This window comes from Centruroides sculpturatus, unplaced genomic scaffold (genome assembly GCF_000671375.1).
Source record: "Centruroides sculpturatus isolate CEXI.00-Female unplaced genomic scaffold, Cexi_2.0 scaffold801, whole genome shotgun sequence".
NCBI lineage: Eukaryota > Metazoa > Arthropoda > Arachnida > Scorpiones > Buthidae > Centruroides > Centruroides sculpturatus.
Window position 1 is genome coordinate 79,559 of NW_019385405.1, and position 23,148 is coordinate 102,706.

At 27.0% G+C, this 23,148-nt stretch overlaps 1 protein-coding gene across 1 annotated transcript in view; it reads right to left on the reverse strand.

The window, feature by feature from the left end:
* Positions 1-551: 551 nt before the first annotated feature.
* Positions 552-23,148, reverse strand: part of LOC111638597 — a 63,541-nt gene continuing 40,944 nt past the window's right edge. The window contains exons 17-25 of the mRNA XM_023384333.1: positions 20,914-21,018; positions 16,897-17,067; positions 14,009-14,043; positions 13,937-13,955; positions 13,281-13,385; positions 9,263-9,433; positions 6,286-6,420; positions 871-1,041; positions 552-611 (exon numbers count right to left, since the gene is read on the reverse strand). Of these exons, the coding sequence (XP_023240101.1) occupies positions 552-611; positions 871-1,041; positions 6,286-6,420; positions 9,263-9,433; positions 13,281-13,385; positions 13,937-13,955; positions 14,009-14,043; positions 16,897-17,067; positions 20,914-21,018 (972 nt within the window). The remainder of the gene's footprint in view (positions 612-870; positions 1,042-6,285; positions 6,421-9,262; positions 9,434-13,280; positions 13,386-13,936; positions 13,956-14,008; positions 14,044-16,896; positions 17,068-20,913; positions 21,019-23,148) is intronic.

Consider the following 23,148-nt stretch of genomic DNA (forward strand, 5'->3'; position numbering starts at 1 on the left):
CACAAACTAAATTGATAAATCAAGTAATTATAATATAATAAATAACTGGTAATTTGTAATGGATAACAATAATATATATATTATATACACTGTATAATGACAATACATATAATTTAAAATCTGCAATATACAGTAAAACTCCAATTATCCAAATGATGATTATCCAAATTGCTAATTTTCCAGATTGCCCTCTGACTTTGTTAAAAATAAATAGGCATGTACAGTAGGCCTACATATATGTACAGTACATGCCTATTTATTTTTAAATTAGCTAATATATATGTACTGTATATGCATGAAAAATAATTTTTTTCTAAATGTAGAAAATAAATTATAGTTATTTTTAAGTATATTTCCACATAATTATGTACACATTTATATAACAGGATATTTACAGAGGGGGGAAAAAAGACTATTTTAAGCAAAGATCCAATTATCCAGATATTCTGCANAATTTTTTAACTATATTTTTTAAATTGTCATTCAAATAAATCGCACTATAAACCTATTGTCTGGTGTTGATAATACTGTATGTACACTGCATATGCAATTTATTTGTCATCTGGTGAGTGTTCTTTTTCATAAATTGCACAAAAATAAGCAATGCATTTCTTAAAAAAAAAATCAAACAAGTGAGTAATTATTTTATGATGTGCTATAAGATAGAAAATAACATTATTATTTTATTTTCAATTATTTATTTATTTATGCCTGTAATATTTCAGATAATATATTTAGTTATGCTATGTTTAAGTTATGCATAAGTTTAATTATGTAAATTAAGTTATATATTTAGTTATGCATAAGTTTAATTATGTAAATTATTAACATTTTTTGTTAACTGTAACAAAATAATTTTAAAACTCTTACCAAAGCTACATTTGCAAGACCTTTAGTTTTTGCAAAGGAAGAAAAATAGCCATGTCGTTCTATAGCTTTTGATTTCATTTCTTCTCCATCCTTAAGAAGTCGACCCAACAGACACACTTCCCAAATGCAAGAAGCAAATGTTTTCTGCTTTTCATTTCTCATTAGCACAAACTAAATTGATAAATCAAGTAATTATAATATAATAAATAACTGGTAATTTGTAATGGATAACAATAATATATATATTATATACACTGTATAATGACAATACATATAATTTAAAATCTGCAATATACAGTAAAACTCCAATTATCCAAATGATGATTATCCAAATTGCTAATTTTCCAGATTGCCCTCTGACTTTGTTAAAAATAAATAGGCATGTACAGTAGGCCTACATATATGTACAGTACATGCCTATTTATTTTTAAATTAGCTAATATATATGTACTGTATATGCATGAAAAATAATTTTTTTCTAAATGTAGAAAATAAATTATAGTTATTTTTAAGTATATTTCCACATAATTATGTACACATTTATATAACAGGATATTTACAGAGGGGGGAAAAAAGACTATTTTAAGCAAAGATCCAATTATCCAGATATTCTGCATATTTGGACAGCCTGAGGTTCAATTAATTCATACATTTGGAGTTTTACTGTATTTATTTAATTATACAGTAGATTGCATATATATTTGTAATAAGTTTATAAATCAGACCAATTACAAAGATAACGTTAAAAGGAAAAACTTAGAATTTTTTAAAAAATTAATAATAGTTTTCTGACAGAAAATGCTTTTTGTAAATCTTGTCATATTAATGAAGGCAATTTCACTGCTGGTATTGTTTTAATAATATAAAAATAAAGAATATATATACAGTAGAGCATAGTTTATCCGAATCAATTGGGGACTGGGGTTGTTCGGATAACCGATTATGTACAAAAAAATACTGCATATTAACCCATCCCATGTTGAAATTTTTCTCCGTTGTGTGTCACTTCACATTGAATTTTCGTCGATGTTAAGCCTAACGTAAATTTTTTTTAAATAATAATTGTGGCTATTGTATCGTTAAAAATTATTTCTTTATTTTGTACAAACAAAATAAATATATTGAAAAAAATATATAAAAACAAAAAATTATATTTTAAAAGTTAATCNGTTGCCCTTTTGCAATTCATGATTAATAAAAATAATAAAATGTTACTTACAAATTAAAATCAGAAGAAATTTAACAAAGTTATAAACCGTAGCACCGCGAACGTCTAGTCTAGTGTAGTACACCGATAGTGCTACTTGTTCATAGATGGCGCGTATAATTGAATTAAGTCGTATACCGAATAAAAGTCGTATACCGAGCAAAATTTGTTTCGTCCAAATAGGACGTATTCCGAATTGGACGTATTCTAAAGCAGACGTATACCAAGGTTCCACTGTATTATATAATTTATGGACAACTCCTATTTTGTACCTTTCAACTACCATCCCACACCTGTAACCTTTGTAATGATGTTGCACCTCCAAAATTATGTAATACATATCCTAGATAAAGCCCCTTAATTGTACTAAGGAATAATAAAGAGCAGAGGATACTGAATGTTATATTATTTTATTATTATTATGTAGTGAATGTCATGCTCATCTGATACTTGTGCCAAGTGCTACCTATGCCAGACTAAAGTCAAAACACGGCTACCCAAACAAGTGTAATATTAAGTTGTGTTATTGGTATGCGTGTCAACATCTGGAAACTTCTTTCATTATTATTAATGTTTTATGTGGAGGGACCCAATAAAAAAACCGGATTTTTTGTATAAAAACTTTATTTATTAACTTTTTTACAAAATTCCTTCAGTCACCTTCAAAATACTCTCCATTAGATGCGATGCACTTATCAAGTCTTTTTCCCCACTGTTTGAAGCATCTCTGGAACTCTTCAACCTTGATATCATCCAGTGTCCTTAGGGAAGCTGTTTTTACCACCTCCACATCATCAAAACACTTCCCTTTTAGATTTTTCTTCATTCTCAAAAACAGAAAAATGTCGCATGGGGCTAGGTCTGGTGAATATGGAGGGTGGGGAATGACAGGCCATCCCCGAGAGGCCAAATAGTGGATCACTTGTAAGGACGTCTGTGCTGGGGCACTGTCATGATGAAGGAAAATCTGTCACCTGATTGCCAAAGTTCCGAGAGTTTCCTTTGCACATCTTCTCGCAGACGTCTTAAAATTTTTTGGCAGATTTTTTCAGCATTTTCATTCTTTCGAGATGTTGAAGGATGCCCAGAACTTAGCAGGTGGAACAAAATAACAGTAAGAAAAAAACAACACTACGCTCAAACATAAACCTACAAACTGATGCCATCTGCACAGCTGTTTTGTGAAGGTCTCTACTAACCCCATCTAGCAGGAGAACTCTCTACTATGTCTATGAATGGCGGCACGCTTTCAGTTTGGTTTTTTCTTTTGGGTCTGCCTTTGTATGTTGGGTGTAGTGGGTTATACTCAGTTGACATCAGTTGCTGTTCTGTAGTATGATGTATGTGCTTTTATTCAACTGTAATATTTCCAGACTTTTGTGTAGTGTGTGTCTGCTATGACACCTGTAGGAGGAGAGGACAACAAGTACAGTACAATAAGCACCCTATCCAACCTCCACAGATGTCTTATTTCCTGAGTGAGTTCTGTGTAATTCCTGATTTTTTTAGTGCATGTGTTTTGTATATTGTGTGTTTGGAACAGATATGTCTATAATGTATGTGATTTTATTGTGTTTATCAATGAGTATGATGTCTGGTCTGTTGTGGTAAATTGTTTTATCTGTGATCATGGCTCTGTCGTAGTACATTTTGTGCATGTTGTTTTCCAATACTGTTTGTGGTATATACTTGTAGTATGGTTTGTGAATGTCTACCAGTTTGTGTTTCTTTGCAAGCTCTTGGTGTATTATATTTGCTACTTGATTGTGTCTATGTAAGTAATCTGTCTGTGCCAAGAGCTTGCAACCAGAAGTGATGTGATGTATAGTTTCTGGCATTTTCTGCATGTGTCATCTTTGAGTATGTGTTTTATGTAGTGTTTAGTATTTATGACCTGATCCTGTATGGCAATCATGAACCCTTCTGTCTCCCCAAAGAGGCATCCTTGAGCTAACCAGCTGTTTGATGCAATATTGTCAACAAAATCTTCGGTCATAAGGATATCTGCCATGGAGTACCTTTTGAGCCCACAATTGCATGATGGTGTCTATGCTTTTTATATGTTGTGTTATGTCTGTATGATGTGAGTGTAAGTTTAGTGGTGTGTTATTTGAGTCTGCTGGAGTTATGGCTTTATGTAACTGTGATGTTTCTTGTAGAAAAACTCTTTACTTGAAAGGGTTAATCTTTCTATGGCGGATTTAGGATGATGTTGTTTATGCTTAGTAAGTGTTATTCTTGTTTTCCTTTGGAGTTGCTCAAGATCTGTGTGAGTCCAATATATAACTCCAAAAGAGTAAGTGAGTACTGGGATGACATGTGTTTATTGCTTTAACTGTGTGTTTTGCATTTAACTGTGTTCGGTGGATAACATTTAACCTACTTTGGTATTCTTTAATTAATCTTTGCTTTATTTGTGTATGATCTATTAGTTTGGCCTGTTGGAATCCTAAATACTTGTAGAACTCGCTCTCTTCCAGAGATTCAATAATGTCTCCATTTCCAAGTGCAAAATCTCCTTTCTTCCTGACTCCTTTTTCTATGTGAAGTATTTTGCATTTGTCTGGGCCAAATTCCATTTGTATGGCCTTGGAATATAAATGTGTGTTTTGAAGGAGTTGAAGTTGTTTTTGTGTAGATGCATAAAGTTTTATGTTGTCCATGTACATGAGATGTGACAGTGTAAACTGTTATTGTTTTTTCATCTCTGATATTGTAATCATATTGTGTGTTTTTAACATATTGGATAATGGGTTCAGGGCCAGGCAGAACCAGAGTGGACTCAAGGAATCTCCTTGAAAAATTCCTTGCCTAATGAATATTTGCTTTGTTTGTTTGAAAATATTATGAATCCTGAGATGTAGTGTTGTTCTCCAGTGCTGCATAGTGTTTTGGAAGAATGCAATGAGTGACGGATAAATTTTGTACATGTGTAGAATATGTAGCAGCCAACTGTGTGAAACACTGTCGAATGCTTTTCTGTAGTCTATATATATCATGTGTATGTTTCTGTGTTGTTTGTGTGCTTGCTGTAGAATGACTGAATCTATAGTAACTGTTTTTTGCATCCTGTGATTTCTACAGCAACCTTTTTGTTCCATAAGAATGCTGTGTTCTTCAATATGTTTGTATATTTTGTTTGCGATACAGGATGTCAATAATTTGTAGAGTTTTGGGAGACATGTAATCTATCACTAAAAATGTATCTATCACTAAAAATAAATTTTATATAACACTTATTAATTAATTCATTGTCAATAAAAAACAAATGAAATTGTAACACAAAGCTACAATCTCATCTGTGATCACTGATTTTCATCATCTTGTAAACAAACTATTTTGTATGAAAGTTCTTAGAGAAATAGAGGAAATCTCCCTAAAGAATTCTGAGAGAGAGAAAAATGTCTCTCCCAATTTCTGATTTTCTAACACATATAAGATCATCAAAATCAAAAAATGATACTTGAATGATGTTCTTGTTAGTTTCAATGATTAAAACTCTAGCCAAAAATATAGCCCAAGAAATCTAGCTTTTAGATATTTGGTTATAAAAATTCAGGCTTGGTAATTGATTTTAAGACTTCTTAAATTTATTATAAAATTGTAACATTTCTCAACTTATAGTATTTAATTGTCTTTTTAAAATATTTGTTCAATTATAATCAAAACTTATCAAAATGCAGTAGTTGCAGTTTTCAATATTTCCATTTTGGCATAATCCTAACATTAGATGTTTCAAGTTATTAATATCTTTCCTTTGTACATGTAAAGATATTTCTAAAGAAGTTATAATTGTTATTTATAACAAAAATATCTAAATTATAAGTAATTAGTGTATATTTAAATTTTATATGATCAGAATTAAGATAGACAATGTCACAACTAGTAATGAATTCAATAACTGAATATTATAAGAGGATTCTACTACTGTTTATTTCTATTGTAGTGATCACGCATAAAAAATTGGCTATACTATCATGAAAAGAAATCTTTGGGATATTTAATTATTGCAAGTACAACTAATTTAAAAGTATTTTTTGAGAGTAATATCTAATAAATGAAATTTTATGAAAATTCTCCACTATAATCAATTATACAATGGACTTGTTACTATCTATTGTACTATATATTTTTCTTATTAATATAGTAATTTAAATTTTCATACTTCTATTTAAATTTAATAAATAGCTAATTAATATTTAACTTACCTCACATAAATCTACCAAACACTTATGTATATTCTGAAACAAATCATATGCTTGCGAATAAGTATCATATTCTATAATATAATTAGAATACTTTTTCTTCATAAATTTTCTTTTTCTATAAGTATTATATGCAACCTATAAAGAATTAAAAATAGGAACAAAAAATTAAAAAGTTGTATATTTCTTTGAGTTAAAAATTAATTGAGGTTAATAAAATGTTAAAAGTAATTATTCAAATAGTAGTGTGAACGAACTCCTTAAACAATTAATCTATTTAACCTTTCTGTTTTAATGAAAAAAATCAAATAAAAAATTTAATGTTCTTAAATATTTTTAAGTATCATATTTCCTTGATTAAACCCCAGGGTATGAATAAATCCAGTTTTCAAATAAATCCCAGGAAATAAAAGTGCTGTTAAAAATAAACCCTGGTTTGAAAAGCATGGAAAACATGTTGAAGTACAGCACTGTACAGAGTAATATAGTTTAGAGTAACAGGTAAGAAGTTTAACTAAAATTCTACCTCTTCAAATTGTCTGGAGTCATACAGCACTTTCTATTCCAAAGTTAACAGAAATTTTTATTGAAATAAAATTATAAATATTGTCAAATACTGAGCATTAGAAAATCATGATCAAGTTCCAAACTCAAAAGTCAAAGGGTATTAAGAAAACTTTCGTTCAAACTCACCATCTCTTTTGGAAAGAAATGGAGAATTTGAACCAAAAGATGGTAGTCAAGGCCATGATTCCTACAATGAAACTGAAGTAGACACAAATGACAACATAATAACCAAACTGAACAATGTTGAATCAGATTAACTATAAAAAACATTAATTATTTTAAATCTTGTAGTTGTAATCCAGAAATACAGCAAATAAATAATTTTGATAGTTTTGAAAATGTATGAAAAATTAAGGTGTTTCTTTCAATTTTTACACATTTGTCTACTGTTGCAAGGTAATAAAAATCCCAGCCTTGAAAAAAACCTGGAGGATACATACATTTAAAAAAAAATTCCCAGGATTTAATTGAGAAAATACAATGTATAACATTTTATTTTCAAAAAACAATATCCTAATGTAAAAAAATGTTTTCATTAATATTTTAGTAAAATAAAATATTTTCTTTAATAAAATTATAAATTATTATTTCAGTTATTATAAATGTATGTTTATAAGATACATGTGCTTAATAACATAAGTTTACTAAGTATTCTATTCTGATCACCTTCAGCAATTCAACCTGATATATTGTATCATTTTTCAAAATGCTTCACATGTATGCTGCAGTTTATAATAACTCTTTGTATGAGCAATATTAATTAAATAATTGTAAATAGTATTTTAAATATTTAATATAGAATAAGCAATGACAAGACAAAAAAATGTAATTTAAAATAATACAAAGCAAATTAATAATAATAAATATCTTTAAAAATAGAAAGATGGTTATTTAAATTAATCAACTGCTTGGATACCATGGCATTTTATGATGTGTTCAGGTGATTTTCGCTAATTTACAATGCATAATTTTTCTTTTGAAATTTTAATTTTTCTGGTAAAGTACTTAAGGTCCCTTTATGACTGTATTATTTTGTTTTTCTGTAAGAAGTCTGCTTCTGTTCAAACACATCTGCAAGTGAGTGAGTGAGGTTAATGTAGGTTTATTATATCAGATAACTAAAATTATTATTATAAAAATATATTATTATGTTAATGTATTTTAACTTGTACAAAGCTTTATTTGAAATATAAAATATAATACAGTGGTACTCAGTACTAAACTTAATCCATTTGAGAAGGCTATTCAAGTGCCAATCTGTTCAGATACCAAATGAATTTATCCCACAAGGAATAATATAATTTAGATTAATCCATCCCAGACCACCCAAAAATACACTTATAAAAGCATTTCAACTAGAATTTAACACAGATTTAGCAAGAATTATACAAGCCTAACATACATAACTTAGAAAAAATTCAAAAAATGTGAAGAAATAAAAAGTTCACAGTGAAGTTTATCAAAGTTGTGCAATGAGTGACAGCTACAGGAAGACTGATACATTTCCTTTGTTTCAACTGGGAATACCCATATGCAATACAGTGACAAAATACTCCTGTTAATTTCAGCAATAATTTTGTGTGACAAATAAACTCTAGGATTTCATTTTATTTTTAAATTAGTTAATTATTTTCATCGTAGAAAAATTTTATGAATGACAAAATTAAAGTTAAAATAAAAATATTTATTATTAATCAAAAATCTGTTCTAGTAGATAGTGTTTGTTCTGCTAAGTGTCAAGCAAACAGTCGATTACCAAGTGATTTTTTCCAACATTTTAATATCAAACTGTTTAAAATGGGAGCAGTTCGAATACTGAGTTACCACTGTATATATTCCAACTTCAGATAAATTCAGAATTTAATGATGTATAAATAAATAGTGGGTTTAAAAAGTTATAATATACTTTTTTTAAAAAAGCAGTCATTATCATCATTAATATATCATTATAATACTATATTAATAATATTGTTTAAATATTACTTTTATATATCTTAATTTTTTAATTATATTTTTTAAATTGTCATTCAAATAAATCGCACTATAAACCTATTGTCTGGTGTTGATAATACTGTATGTACACTGCATATGCAATTTATTTGTCATCTGGTGAGTGTTCTTTTTCATAAATTGCACAAAAATAAGCAATGCATTTCTTAAAAAAAAATCAAACAAGTGAGTAATTATTTTATGATGTGCTATAAGATAGAAAATAACATTATTATTTTATTTTCAATTATTTATTTATTTATGCCTGTAATATTTCAGATAATATATTTAGTTATGCTATGTTTAAGTTATGCATAAGTTTAATTATGTAAATTAAGTTATATATTTAGTTATGCATAAGTTTAATTATGTAAATTATTAACATTTTTTGTTAACTGTAACAAAATAATTTTAAAACTCTTACCAAAGCTACATTTGCAAGACCTTTAGTTTTTGCAAAGGAAGAAAAATAGCCATGTCGTTCTATAGCTTTTGATTTCATTTCTTCTCCATCCTTAAGAAGTCGACCCAACAGACACACTTCCCAAATGCAAGAAGCAAATGTTTTCTGCTTTTCATTTCTCATTAGCACAAACTAAATTGATAAATCAAGTAATTATAATATAATAAATAACTGGTAATTTGTAATGGATAACAATAATATATATATTATATACACTGTATAATGACAATACATATAATTTAAAATCTGCAATATACAGTAAAACTCCAATTATCCAAATGATGATTATCCAAATTGCTAATTTTCCAGATTGCCCTCTGACTTTGTTAAAAATAAATAGGCATGTACAGTAGGCCTACATATATGTACAGTACATGCCTATTTATTTTTAAATTAGCTAATATATATGTACTGTATATGCATGAAAAATAATTTTTTTCTAAATGTAGAAAATAAATTATAGTTATTTTTAAGTATATTTCCACATAATTATGTACACATTTATATAACAGGATATTTACAGAGGGGGGAAAAAAGACTATTTTAAGCAAAGATCCAATTATCCAGATATTCTGCATATTTGGACAGCCTGAGGTTCAATTAATTCATACATTTGGAGTTTTACTGTATTTATTTAATTATACAGTAGATTGCATATATATTTGTAATAAGTTTATAAATCAGACCAATTACAAAGATAACGTTAAAAGGAAAAACTTAGAATTTTTTAAAAAATTAATAATAGTTTTCTGACAGAAAATGCTTTTTGTAAATCTTGTCATATTAATGAAGGCAATTTCACTGCTGGTATTGTTTTAATAATATAAAAATAAAGAATATATATACAGTAGAGCATAGTTTATCCGAATCAATTGGGGACTGGGGTTGTTCGGATAACCGATTATGTACAAAAAAATACTGCATATTAACCCATCCCATGTTGAAATTTTTCTCCGTTGTGTGTCACTTCACATTGAATTTTCGTCGATGTTAAGCCTAACGTAAATTTTTTTTAAATAATAATTGTGGCTATTGTATCGTTAAAAATTATTTCTTTATTTTGTACAAACAAAATAAATATATTGAAAAAAATATATAAAAACAAAAAATTATATTTTAAAAGTTAATCTAGTATAAAAAATGTTCGATTCAGCACGACACAGTCCGACTGGAATGCTTTCAGTTAACCAACATTTCAGTTGATTGGCTTTCAGATAAACGACACTGTATATATATATTTTTTAATTTTAAGATAACAGTTCTGTCAGAAAAGTTTTAACAGCTATTTATGAATATCAAAATCATTTCATTTATTTTTCTTTTCTTCTTTTATGTAATTATAATAGACTCCTGCAAGAGAAAGAACTTCTCTAAGAGAGAAACTTGTGAAAGCCAGAACACTGGACTTATTTTGGCATTACTAAAAAATTTTTCCTACAAAATATCCTATTCTAAGGTGTCTAAATCCACAAGTTGTGAAAAAAGTAATCCTCTGTTACTAATTTGTGTTAGTTATAATTAGTCAAAAAGGGAAACATAAACAATTATTAAATCAAAAAGTCATACTCAAAAACATTAAAAATGCATTTAGAAAAGCATTTTTATATAAAATGGTCAAATAGGCAACAAATAAACATATCAAATTTTAATCTGTCATTATTTCTTTCAAATTATTGTTTCACATGTATCATTTGTGGATTTTTATAGCTTAATGATACTATTACAAAGTGTCTATGAAAGGTCCTATTATCAAGATGAAAGGATATCAGATTTAAAGATCTATTTTGTAAACAGACATCCCTGACTATAATGGAAGAAATAATCACTTGTTATGAAATAATTAATTTTATTGCTAATTTTATTGCTAATAAAACACTGTTAGAAAGAAGGTATAAAAAGAGCTGTAAACCTCTTCTTATACCTTCTTTCTAACAGTGTTTTATTTTCAGTTCTTCAATTTTTTTATTGCAATACTGTTTATAAAATTTTATATTCAGAACTTTTTGAAATATAGTATGTAACAATTTAATAATCATTTATATCAATTTAAAAACTTAAAATAGAGTGATAATACAATAATTAAAAGACATACATAAGGTACCGTACATGTCCATTTTTTAAGAAGAATTATGAAATGTTATAATCAGAAGTCTGGCTCCAGAAAAATTTAGTAGATGATGATATTATATTGTTTTCTCACCTAAATAATCTTAAATTAGAGAACAGAATTAAATCTGAATTTTTAAATATAGAACCAAATCTTTTATAGACAACTAACATACATTTAAAAAAAGAAAAAAAGACAGTTTGTGTTTCTAATGATTTGTTTCTCAGAAGTACAATTTTTTAGTTATTGCTACATCAAATAGATCAAGCTGTCTTGATACACTGTACCCATTTTCAAACATATCCTCATGATCAGTGAAGGGTATAAATTTATATATTTCAAATATTGGTGTAGATAGTTTACAGAAAAATTAAAAAGTAATTTGTTATAAATTAGGAAGCATTGTTTGTCATGTTGCTTTGTGACATCAACTGTAGTGATGTGAAGTGCTGATCTATAAAACAGGAAAAAGCATTATGATAACTTAGGTCAATTGGCTCTCACAGAAGCAAAGTGACCTAAGTAATCTTAAAAGAGGAAAAAAATGATAAAATCAATGCTATAAATTTTTATTGCAGAACATACAATAAAAAATGGTTGCAAATACCCAATAGAGGGTGGTGCATGTGACGTCACATGACTCCGCTCATGTATACAGAGACTGCACAAAGAAGTGCGTCCGTATTGGTTGCTGTTGGTTTGGTTGTCGACCTTGATATGACCATCTAACTCATATTTTTTCAAGTTTAATTTTAATTTATTATGGTTCATTGCATAGTATTTGGTTGCAATTCCAACTGCGGAAAGCATACAGATCGGTCGTTTATCCGAATTCTGACAGTAATTCACCATCAAGATAAAAAAAATCAAAGATCTTTCAAAAATTGATGGGACAGTCAAATATTGCATACCAACCATCTTTGAGAAAATTTTTTCATGGAGTCATAAAATCCTCTGTTCCCTTCAGAATGATTATGGTGACACACACAATTAACTTTTAATTTAAAGGTTACAAATAAAATGTATGATTTTACTTGAAAACAAACTGAAATAAAAGGTGTAATAAAAAGATAAACTTCTTACCTTGATAGCTCTTTCACATCTGGACTTAATGTTTTAAAGCCAAATTACAGAAGAAAAAAATTACTTAAATAGAACAGTAATGTTAATGTTATAACAGAAGGAAAGTATGGAAATCAGTCAAAAAATATCCCACCAAGATTTTGACATTTTTGGACTCAGGGACTTTGAAACATCAAAAAATGCAAAAATATTTGGGGGGTTTTTACTGTATGTATGGATCTTTGTGTGTGAAAGCATGATTTTGTTTACCCATTTTAAAGCTTAATTACTCCTGTGTCCTTTGTCAAAAATTTCTGAAGTTTTTCAGGGAAATATATGTATTAAGAAATTGATGTTATTAAATGTTGATTGTTAAAGATGGGGATTTAGAGGGTCTCATATCTTGAGTGAGTTGGACTTAATGAAGATTTTACTCATCATTAGCATTTACAAGTTTTTATAAAACTCTTCTTTAATTTTAAAATTAAGTTTGACATTTTCTAATAATTAATAATATAAAAAGTTTTTTAAATAGAATATTATAACAGATGGCACCATACACAATTTTAAGTGTTTTTGCCAGGAAAGTTATGCAACTCAATACTGATTTTTTTAATCATGAATTAAATTTATTCAAATTTAATAGCAACAATCTTTAATTTAAACTTATCTAAAATTATAAAAATATACATAAAAGTTACACAATATTCTTATATTCTATATTTTTAAAAATATAGCTTTTACTGAATTTTTTAAAATTTTAATATAAGCATAAAATTATTTCTCAAAATTAAGTATAAATTTACTTACATCAAGCATGTTAAAAAAAATATGTTGTTGTGATGCCAAAAATGTTTGATAGAAAGTCCAATTATAAGTTGATAAAAATCTTCCCTCTTGAATATAAGTTATAGCCTAAAATAAATATAATTATTATGTAAGTATAAAAATGATATGTTTAAATTAATAAAAAGTTTTATTTATTATACTGATAGTTGATAGAAAATATAAACAAGACATATTGTGCACTATATTCAGCATTTCTCAAAATTCTCAGAAAAGTTACTGTAAAAATATTCCATTATAGACTAACTGTTACAAATATATTTTTTCTAATAAGATTTTACCAGGCCTACGATTACTTGTAAAATGTAAAGACACCAGACACCAAGTAATGATACAAAATTAACAACACAACTGTCTATTGGTATTATGGAAAAATTTATTCCATAATACTAAATTTCATTCCACAGTTCCAGTATGTCAAATGTGGGAGAGTTGCACGTTCATTGTGTCAATGTCAGTGTGCAACTTCCCCACACTTGACATACTGGAACTGTGGATAGTATTATTTAAGTTTCTGAAGTCATAAGTTGCATATTTCATGATAAAAAGCTTTTTGCTTCATTAATGATACTGCTGTGCATTAATTTATTTTTGTATTTTAGTTCAGCAACTTTTATTACTTTTATTTCACTGTGTACCCTGGTTGTTAAAAATTTTTTAATTTTATATATTTCAATTATATGTTTGTGTACAAGAAATAATTNTTTCTATAAGTATTATATGCAACCTATAAAGAATTAAAAATAGGAACAAAAAATTAAAAAGTTGTATATTTCTTTGAGTTAAAAATTAATTGAGGTTAATAAAATGTTAAAAGTAATTATTCAAATAGTAGTGTGAACGAACTCCTTAAACAATTAATCTATTTAACCTTTCTGTTTTAATGAAAAAAATCAAATAAAAAATTTAATGTTCTTAAATATTTTTAAGTATCATATTTCCTTGATTAAACCCCAGGGTATGAATAAATCCAGTTTTCAAATAAATCCCAGGAAATAAAAGTGCTGTTAAAAATAAACCCTGGTTTGAAAAGCATGGAAAACATGTTGAAGTACAGCACTGTACAGAGTAATATAGTTTAGAGTAACAGGTAAGAAGTTTAACTAAAATTCTACCTCTTCAAATTGTCTGGAGTCATACAGCACTTTCTATTCCAAAGTTAACAGAAATTTTTATTGAAATAAAATTATAAATATTGTCAAATACTGAGCATTAGAAAATCATGATCAAGTTCCAAACTCAAAAGTCAAAGGGTATTAAGAAAACTTTCGTTCAAACTCACCATCTCTTTTGGAAAGAAATGGAGAATTTGAACCAAAAGATGGTAGTCAAGGCCATGATTCCTACAATGAAACTGAAGTAGACACAAATGACAACATAATAACCAAACTGAACAATGTTGAATCAGATTAACTATAAAAAACATTAATTATTTTAAATCTTGTAGTTGTAATCCAGAAATACAGCAAATAAATAATTTTGATAGTTTTGAAAATGTATGAAAAATTAAGGTGTTTCTTTCAATTTTTACACATTTGTCTACTGTTGCAAGGTAATAAAAATCCCAGCCTTGAAAAAAACCTGGAGGATACATACATTTAAAAAAAAATTCCCAGGATTTAATTGAGAAAATACAATGTATAACATTTTATTTTCAAAAAACAATATCCTAATGTAAAAAAATGTTTTCATTAATATTTTAGTAAAATAAAATATTTTCTTTAATAAAATTATAAATTATTATTTCAGTTATTATAAATGTATGTTTATAAGATACATGTGCTTAATAACATAAGTTTACTAAGTATTCTATTCTGATCACCTTCAGCAATTCAACCTGATATATTGTATCATTTTTCAAAATGCTTCACATGTATGCTGCAGTTTATAATAACTCTTTGTATGAGCAATATTAATTAAATAATTGTAAATAGTATTTTAAATATTTAATATAGAATAAGCAATGACAAGACAAAAAAATGTAATTTAAAATAATACAAAGCAAATTAATAATAATAAATATCTTTAAAAATAGAAAGATGGTTATTTAAATTAATCAACTGCTTGGATACCATGGCATTTTATGATGTGTTCAGGTGATTTTCGCTAATTTACAATGCATAATTTTTCTTTTGAAATTTTAATTTTTCTGGTAAAGTACTTAAGGTCCCTTTATGACTGTATTATTTTGTTTTTCTGTAAGAAGTCTGCTTCTGTTCAAACACATCAGCAAGTGAGTGAGTGAGGTTAATGTAGGTTTATTATATCAGATAACTAAAATTATTATTATAAAAATATATTATTATGTTAATGTATTTTAACTTGTACAAAGCTTTATTTGAAATATAAATTATAATACAGTGGTACTCAGTACTAAACTTAATTCATTTGAGAAGGCTATTCAAGTGCCAATCTGTTCAGATACCAAATGAATTTATCCCACAAGGAATAATATAATTTAGATTAATCCATCCCAGACCACCCAAAAATACACTTATAAAAGCATTTCAACTAGAATTTAACACAGATTTAGCAAGAATTATACAAGCCTAACATACATAACTTAGAAAAAATTCAAAAAATGTGAAGAAATAAAAAGTTCACAGTGAATAAAAAGTTCATTGCACAAAGTTGTGAAATGAGTGACAGCTACAGGAAGACTGATACATTTCCTTTGTTTCAACTGGGAATACCCATATGCAATACAGTGACAAAATACTCCTGTTAATTTCAGCAATAATTTTGTGTGACAAATAAACTCTAGGATTTCATTTTATTTTTAAATTAGTTAATTATTTTCATCGTAGAAAAATTTTATGAATGACAAAATTAAAGTTAAAATAAAAATATTTATTATTAATCAAAAATCTGTTCTAGTAGATAGTGTTTGTTCTGCTAAGTGTCAAGCAAACAGTCGATTACCAAGTGATTTTTTCCAACATTTTAATATCAAACTGTTTAAAATGGGAGCAGTTCGAATACTGAGTTACCACTGTATATATTCCAACTTCAGATAAATTCAGAATTTAATGATGTATAAATAAATAGTGGGTTTAAAAAGTTATAATATACTTTTTTTAAAAAAGCAGTCATTATCATCATTAATATATCATTATAATACTATATTAATAATATTGTTTAAATATTACTTTTATATATCTTAATTTTTTAACTATATTTTTTAAATTGTCATTCAAATAAATCGCACTATAAACCTATTGTCTGGTGTTGATAATACTGTATGTACACTGCATATGCAATTTATTTGTCATCTGGTGAGTGTTCTTTTTCATAAATTGCACAAAAATAAGCAATGCATTTCTTAAAAAAAAAATCAAACAAGTGAGTAATTATTTTATGATGTGCTATAAGATAGAAAATAACATTATTATTTTATTTTCAATTATTTATTTATTTATGCCTGTAATATTTCAGATAATATATTTAGTTATGCTATGTTTAAGTTATGCATAAGTTTAATTATGTAAATTAAGTTATATATTTAGTTATGCATAAGTTTAATTATGTAAATTATTAACATTTTTTGTTAACTGTAACAAAATAATTTTAAAACTCTTACCAAAGCTACATTTGCAAGACCTTTAGTTTTTGCAAAGGAAGAAAAATAGCCATGTCGTTCTATAGCTTTTGATTTCATTTCTTCTCCATCCTTAAGAAGTCGACCCAACAGACACACTTCCCAAATGCAAGAAGCAAATGTTTTCTGCTTTTCATTTCTCATTAGAACAAACTAAATTGATAAATCAAGTAATTATAATATAATAAATAACTGGTAATTTGTAATGGATAACAATAATATATATATTATATACACTGTATAATGACAATACATATAATTTAAAATCTGCAATATACAGTAAAACTCCAATTATCCAAATGATGATTATCCAAATTGCTAATTTTCCAGATTGCCCTCTGACTTTGTTAAAAATAAATAGGCATGTACAGTAGGCCTACATATATGTACAGTACATGCCTATTTATTTTTAAATTAGCTAATATATATGTACTGTATATGCATGAAAAATAATTTTTTTCTAAATGTAGAAAATAAATTATAGTTATTTTTAAGTATATTTCCACATAATTATGTACACATTTATATAACAGGATATTTACAGAGGGGGGAAAAAAGACTATTTTAAGCAAAGATCCAATTATCCAGATATTCTGCATATTTGGACAGCCTGAGGTTCAATTAATTCATACATTTGGAGTTTTACTGTATTTATTTAATTATACAGTAGATTGCATATATATTTGTAATAAGTTTATAAATCAGACCAATTACAAAGATAACGTTAAAAGGAAAAACTTAGAATTTTTTAAAAAATTAATAATAGTTTTCTGACAGAAAATGCTTTTTGTAAATCTTGTCATATTAATGAAGGCAATTTCACTGCTGGTATTGTTTTAATAATATAAAAATAAAGAATATATATACAGTAGAGCATAGTTTATCCGAATCAATTGGGGACTGGGGTTGTTCGGATAACCGATTATGTACAAAAAAATACTGCATATTAACCCATCCCATGTTGAAATTTTTCTCCGTTGTGTGTCACTTCACATTGAATTTTCGTCGATGTTAAGCCTAACGTAAATTTTTTTTAAATAATAATTGTGGCTATTGTATCGTTAAAAATTATTTCTTTATTTTGTACAAACAAAATAAATATATTGAAAAAAATATATAAAAACAAAAAATTATATTTTAAAAGTTAATCTAGTATAAAAAATGTTCGATTCAGCACGACACAGTCCGACTGGAATGCTTTCAGTTAACCAACATTTCAGTTGATTGGCTTTCAGATAAATGACACTGTATATATATATTTTTTAATTTTAAGATAACAGTTCTGTCAGAAAAGTTTTAACAGCTATTTATGAATATCAAAATCATTTCATTTATTTTTCTTTTCTTCTTTTATGTAATTATAATAGACTCCTGCAAGAGAAAGAACTTCTCTAAGAGAGAAACTTGTGAAAGCCAGAACACTGGACTTATTTTGGCATTACTAAAAAATTTTTCCTACAAAATATCCTATACTAAGGTGTCTAAATCCACAAGTTGTGAAAAAAGTAATCCTCTGTTACTAATTTGTGTTAGTTATAATTAGTCAAAAAGGGAAACATAAACAATTATTAAATCAAAAAGTCATACTCAAAAACATTAAAAATGCATTTAGAAAAGCATTTTTATATAAAATGGTCAAATAGGCAACAAATAAACATATCAAATTTTAATCTGTCATTATTTCTTTCAAATTATTGTTTCACATGTATCATTTGTGGATTTTTATAGCTTAATGATACTATTACAAAGTGTCTATGAAAGGTCCTATTATCAAGATGAAAGGATATCAGATTTAAAGATCTATTTTGTAAACAGACATCCCTGACTATAATGGAAGAAATAATCACTTGTTATGAAATAATTAATTTTATTGCTAATTTTATTGCTAATAAAACACTGTTAGAAAGAAGGTATAAAAAGAGCTGTAAACCTCTTCTTATACCTTCTTTCTAACAGTGTTTTATTTTCAGTTCTTCAATTTTTTTATTGCAATACTGTTTATAAAATTTTATATTCAGAACTTTTTGAAATATAGTATGTAACAATTTAATAATCATTTATATCAATTTAAAAACTTAAAATAGAGTGATAATACAATAATTAAAAGACATACATAAGGTACCGTACATGTCCATTTTTTAAGAAGAATTATGAAATGTTATAATCAGAAGTCTGGCTCCAGAAAAATTTAGTAGATGATGATATTATATTGTTTTCTCACCTAAATAATCTTAAATTAGAGAACAGAATTAAATCTGAATTTTTAAATATAGAACCAAATATTTTATAGACAACTAACATACATTTAAAAAAAGAAAAAAAGACAGTTTGTGTTTCTAATGATTTGTTTCTCAGAAGTACAATTTTTTAGTTATTGCTACATCAAATAGATCAAGCTGTCTTGATACACTGTACCCATTTTCAAACATATCCTCATGATCAGTGAAGGGTATAAATTTATATATTTCAAATATTGGTGTAGATAGTTTACAGAAAAATTAAAAAGTAATTTGTTATAAATTAGGAAGCATTGTTTGTCATGTTGCTTTGTGACATCAACTGTAGTGATGTGAAGTGCTGATCTATAAAACAGGAAAAAGCATTATGATAACTTAGGTCAATTGGCTCTCACAGAAGCAAAGTGACCTAAGTAATCTTAAAAGAGGAAAAAAATGATAAAATCAATGCTATAAATTTTTATTGCAGAACATACAATAAAAAATGGTTGCAAATACCCAATAGAGGGTGGTGCATGTGACGTCACATGACTCCGCTCATGTATACAGAGACTGCACAAAGAAGTGCGTCCGTATTGGTTGCTGTTGGTTTGGTTGTCGACCTTGATATGACCATCTAACTCATATTTTTTCAAGTTTAATTTTAATTTATTATGGTTCATTGCATAGTATTTGGTTGCAATTCCAACTGCGGAAAGCATACAGATCGGTCGTTTATCCGAATTCTGACAGTAATTCACCATCAAGATAAAAAAAATCAAAGATCTTTCAAAAATTGATGGGACAGTCAAATATTGCATACCAACCATCTTTGAGAAAATTTTTTCATGGAGTCATAAAATCCTCTGTTCCCTTCAGAATGATTATGGTGACACACACAATTAACTTTTAATTTAAAGGTTACAAATAAAATGTATGATTTTACTTGAAAACAAACTGAAATAAAAGGTGTAATAAAAAGATAAACTTCTTACCTTGATAGCTCTTTCACATCTGGACTTAATGTTTTAAAGCCAAATTACAGAAGAAAAAAATTACTTAAATAGAACAGTAATGTTAATGTTATAACAGAAGGAAAGTATGGAAATCAGTCAAAAAATATCCCACCAAGATTTTGACATTTTTGGACTCAGGGACTTTGAAACATCAAAAAATGCAAAAATATTTGGGGGTTTTTACTGTATGTATGGATCTTTGTGTGTGAAAGCATGATTTTGTTTACCCATTTTAAAGCTTAATTACTCCTGTGTCCTTTGTCAAAAATTTCTGAAGCTTTTCAGGGAAATATATGTATTAAGAAATTGATGTTATTAAATGTTGATTGTTAAAGATGGGGATTTAGAGGGTCTCATATCTTGAGTGAGTTGGACTTAATGAAGATTTTACTCATCATTAGCATTTACAAGTTTTTATAAAACTCTTCTTTAATTTTAAAATTAAGTTTGACATTTTCTAATAATTAATAATATAAAAAGTTTTTTAAATAGAATATTATAACAGATGGCACCATACACAATTTTAAGTGTTTTTGCCAGGAAAGTTATGCAACTCAATACTGATTTTTTTAATCATGAATTAAATTTATTCAAATTTAATAGCAACAATCTTTAATTTAAACTTATCTAAAATTATAAAAATATACATAAAAGTTACACAATATTCTTATATTCTATATTTTTAAAAATATAGCTTTTATTGAATTTTTTAAAATTTTAATATAAGCATAAAATTATTTCTCAAAATTAAGTAGAAATTTACTTACATCAAGCATGTTAAAAAAAATATGTTGTTGTGATGCCAAAAATGTTTGATAGAAAGTCCAATTATAAGTTGATAAAAATCTTCCCTCTTGAATATAAGTTATAGCCTAAAATAAATATAATTATTATGTAAGTATAAAAATGATATGTTTAAATTAATAAAAAGTTTTATTTATTATACTGATAGTTGATAGAAAATATAAACAAGACATATTGTGCACTATATTCAGCATTTCTCAAAATTCTCAGAAAAGTTACTGTAAAAATATTCCATTATAGACTAACTGTTACAAATATATTTTTTCTAATAAGATTTTACCAGGCCTACGATTACTTGTAAAATGTAAAGACACCAGACACCAAGTAATGATACAAAATTAACAACACAACTGTCTATTGGTATTATGGAAAAATTTATTCCATAATACTAAATTTCATTCCACAGTTCCAGTATGTCAAATGTGGGAGAGTTGCACGTTCATTGTGTCAATGTCAATGTGCAACTTCCCCACACTTGACATACTGGAACTGTGGATAGTATTATTTAAGTTTCTGAAGTCATAAGTTGCATATTTCATGATAAAAAGCTTTTTGCTTCATTAATGATACTGCTGTGCATTAATTTATTTTTGTATTTTAGTTCAGCAACTTTTATTACTTTTATTTCACTGTGTACCCTGGTTGTTAAAAATTTTTTAATTTTATATATTTCAATTATATGTTTGTGTACAAGAAATAATTCTAAAAAATTTTCTTTACCATTTATTTTCCATTTTTTCAAATAGTGGCAAATGTTCTCTGTGAATGATAATATTGCCTGAACAGGATACACAAGTACTTTTGACAGTTATATACTGTCAAAAGTACTTGTATAAATAAAATTTTTCTCTAATGCTGATAGACAGTTGTACTGTTAATTTTGCATAATTACTTTTCCTGTGTTTTAAATAAATCCAGGAAGAAACAAAATCAGTTTTTAAATATTAAAATTATTATGAATTATTATGTTATAAAAGAATTAAACTGTAATTGTTAAATGCACTTGTAATTATCATTGAAATTGTAAAAATGTTTCTGATTGATAAATTTATTACTTCTTTCAAAATATTTTTATAAATATTTTTTTGATGATGAAATTATCACAATGTATGAATTAAAATATTTTTAAAAAAATAAAAGAAATGAGGAGTATAATTCAAAAGCATAGAAAATAAGCTTTTTTTTCTTCCATAGTACCACAGGACAAATTGATTGCACAAAGAATGAAAAATAATAACAATAAATACTATTATAAATGAGCAATTATTTATTGTGACACAGTCACAATGCCAGGATGCAATTTTTCATCAATGCTCTCGATCTTTTTAGTAGTGTCTTGCCACTGTATATCATACTTTTCCTGTTAGTAATACAATCATGCTGGTCATCTATCTAACTCAATTCAGGAGAAATTTTTTAAACTGAAATTATAATTAGAAACTAATTAATTAATAATTAATAATAATTGTTTGGCATAGTATCAATATATCAGGTTTCAGAAAGTTGATATATATAAATACACCGTATTTACTTGCATATAAGACAATCTCACATATAGGATGGTGTGTGACTTTAGTAATCAAAATAAAGAAAATTAGATATATTAGTACAATTCTTGTTTAATCACAAATAAAATACTATCAAATGTACATAAATGCACACATTGTCCCCAAAAATTACTAGCAGTTTAAACTTTAAGGAAAAAGCTTATAAAATTGACAACATAATTTGTTCATATAAAGCTAAAGCTGGACAATTGGGAACCTTTTTTGCCAATTCTTAATAGTCTAATCCACCCTCCATCAATTACACTTATGGTTTCTCTGAATAATCAACTGTTTTCCCGTGGGAATGGATTAAAATTTATATTGGGCTCCCATGCGATTTTGAAGTTTTGTTTATTTGTTTGTTTAGTTAAGTTATGGCAACACACACCTTGGGCGATCTGCCTAGGAGATGCCTTATGGGAGATCTTTTTAAGAGTATCTGGCCCCTATTCAGGCATTACAGACATGGAGAAAACCCAGAAAACTCCACAATTCCACATGGCCAGCCCATCCTGGTGAGACACAAACCCACGACCAAACTCCCAGTGTTCAGGGAATGGAACCACTTGGCCACTGGTGGAATTCCAATTTGGAATTTAATTCAAAAGATATGCTTTTCCTATTGCTATTTATCTTTACTCCTGACAACAC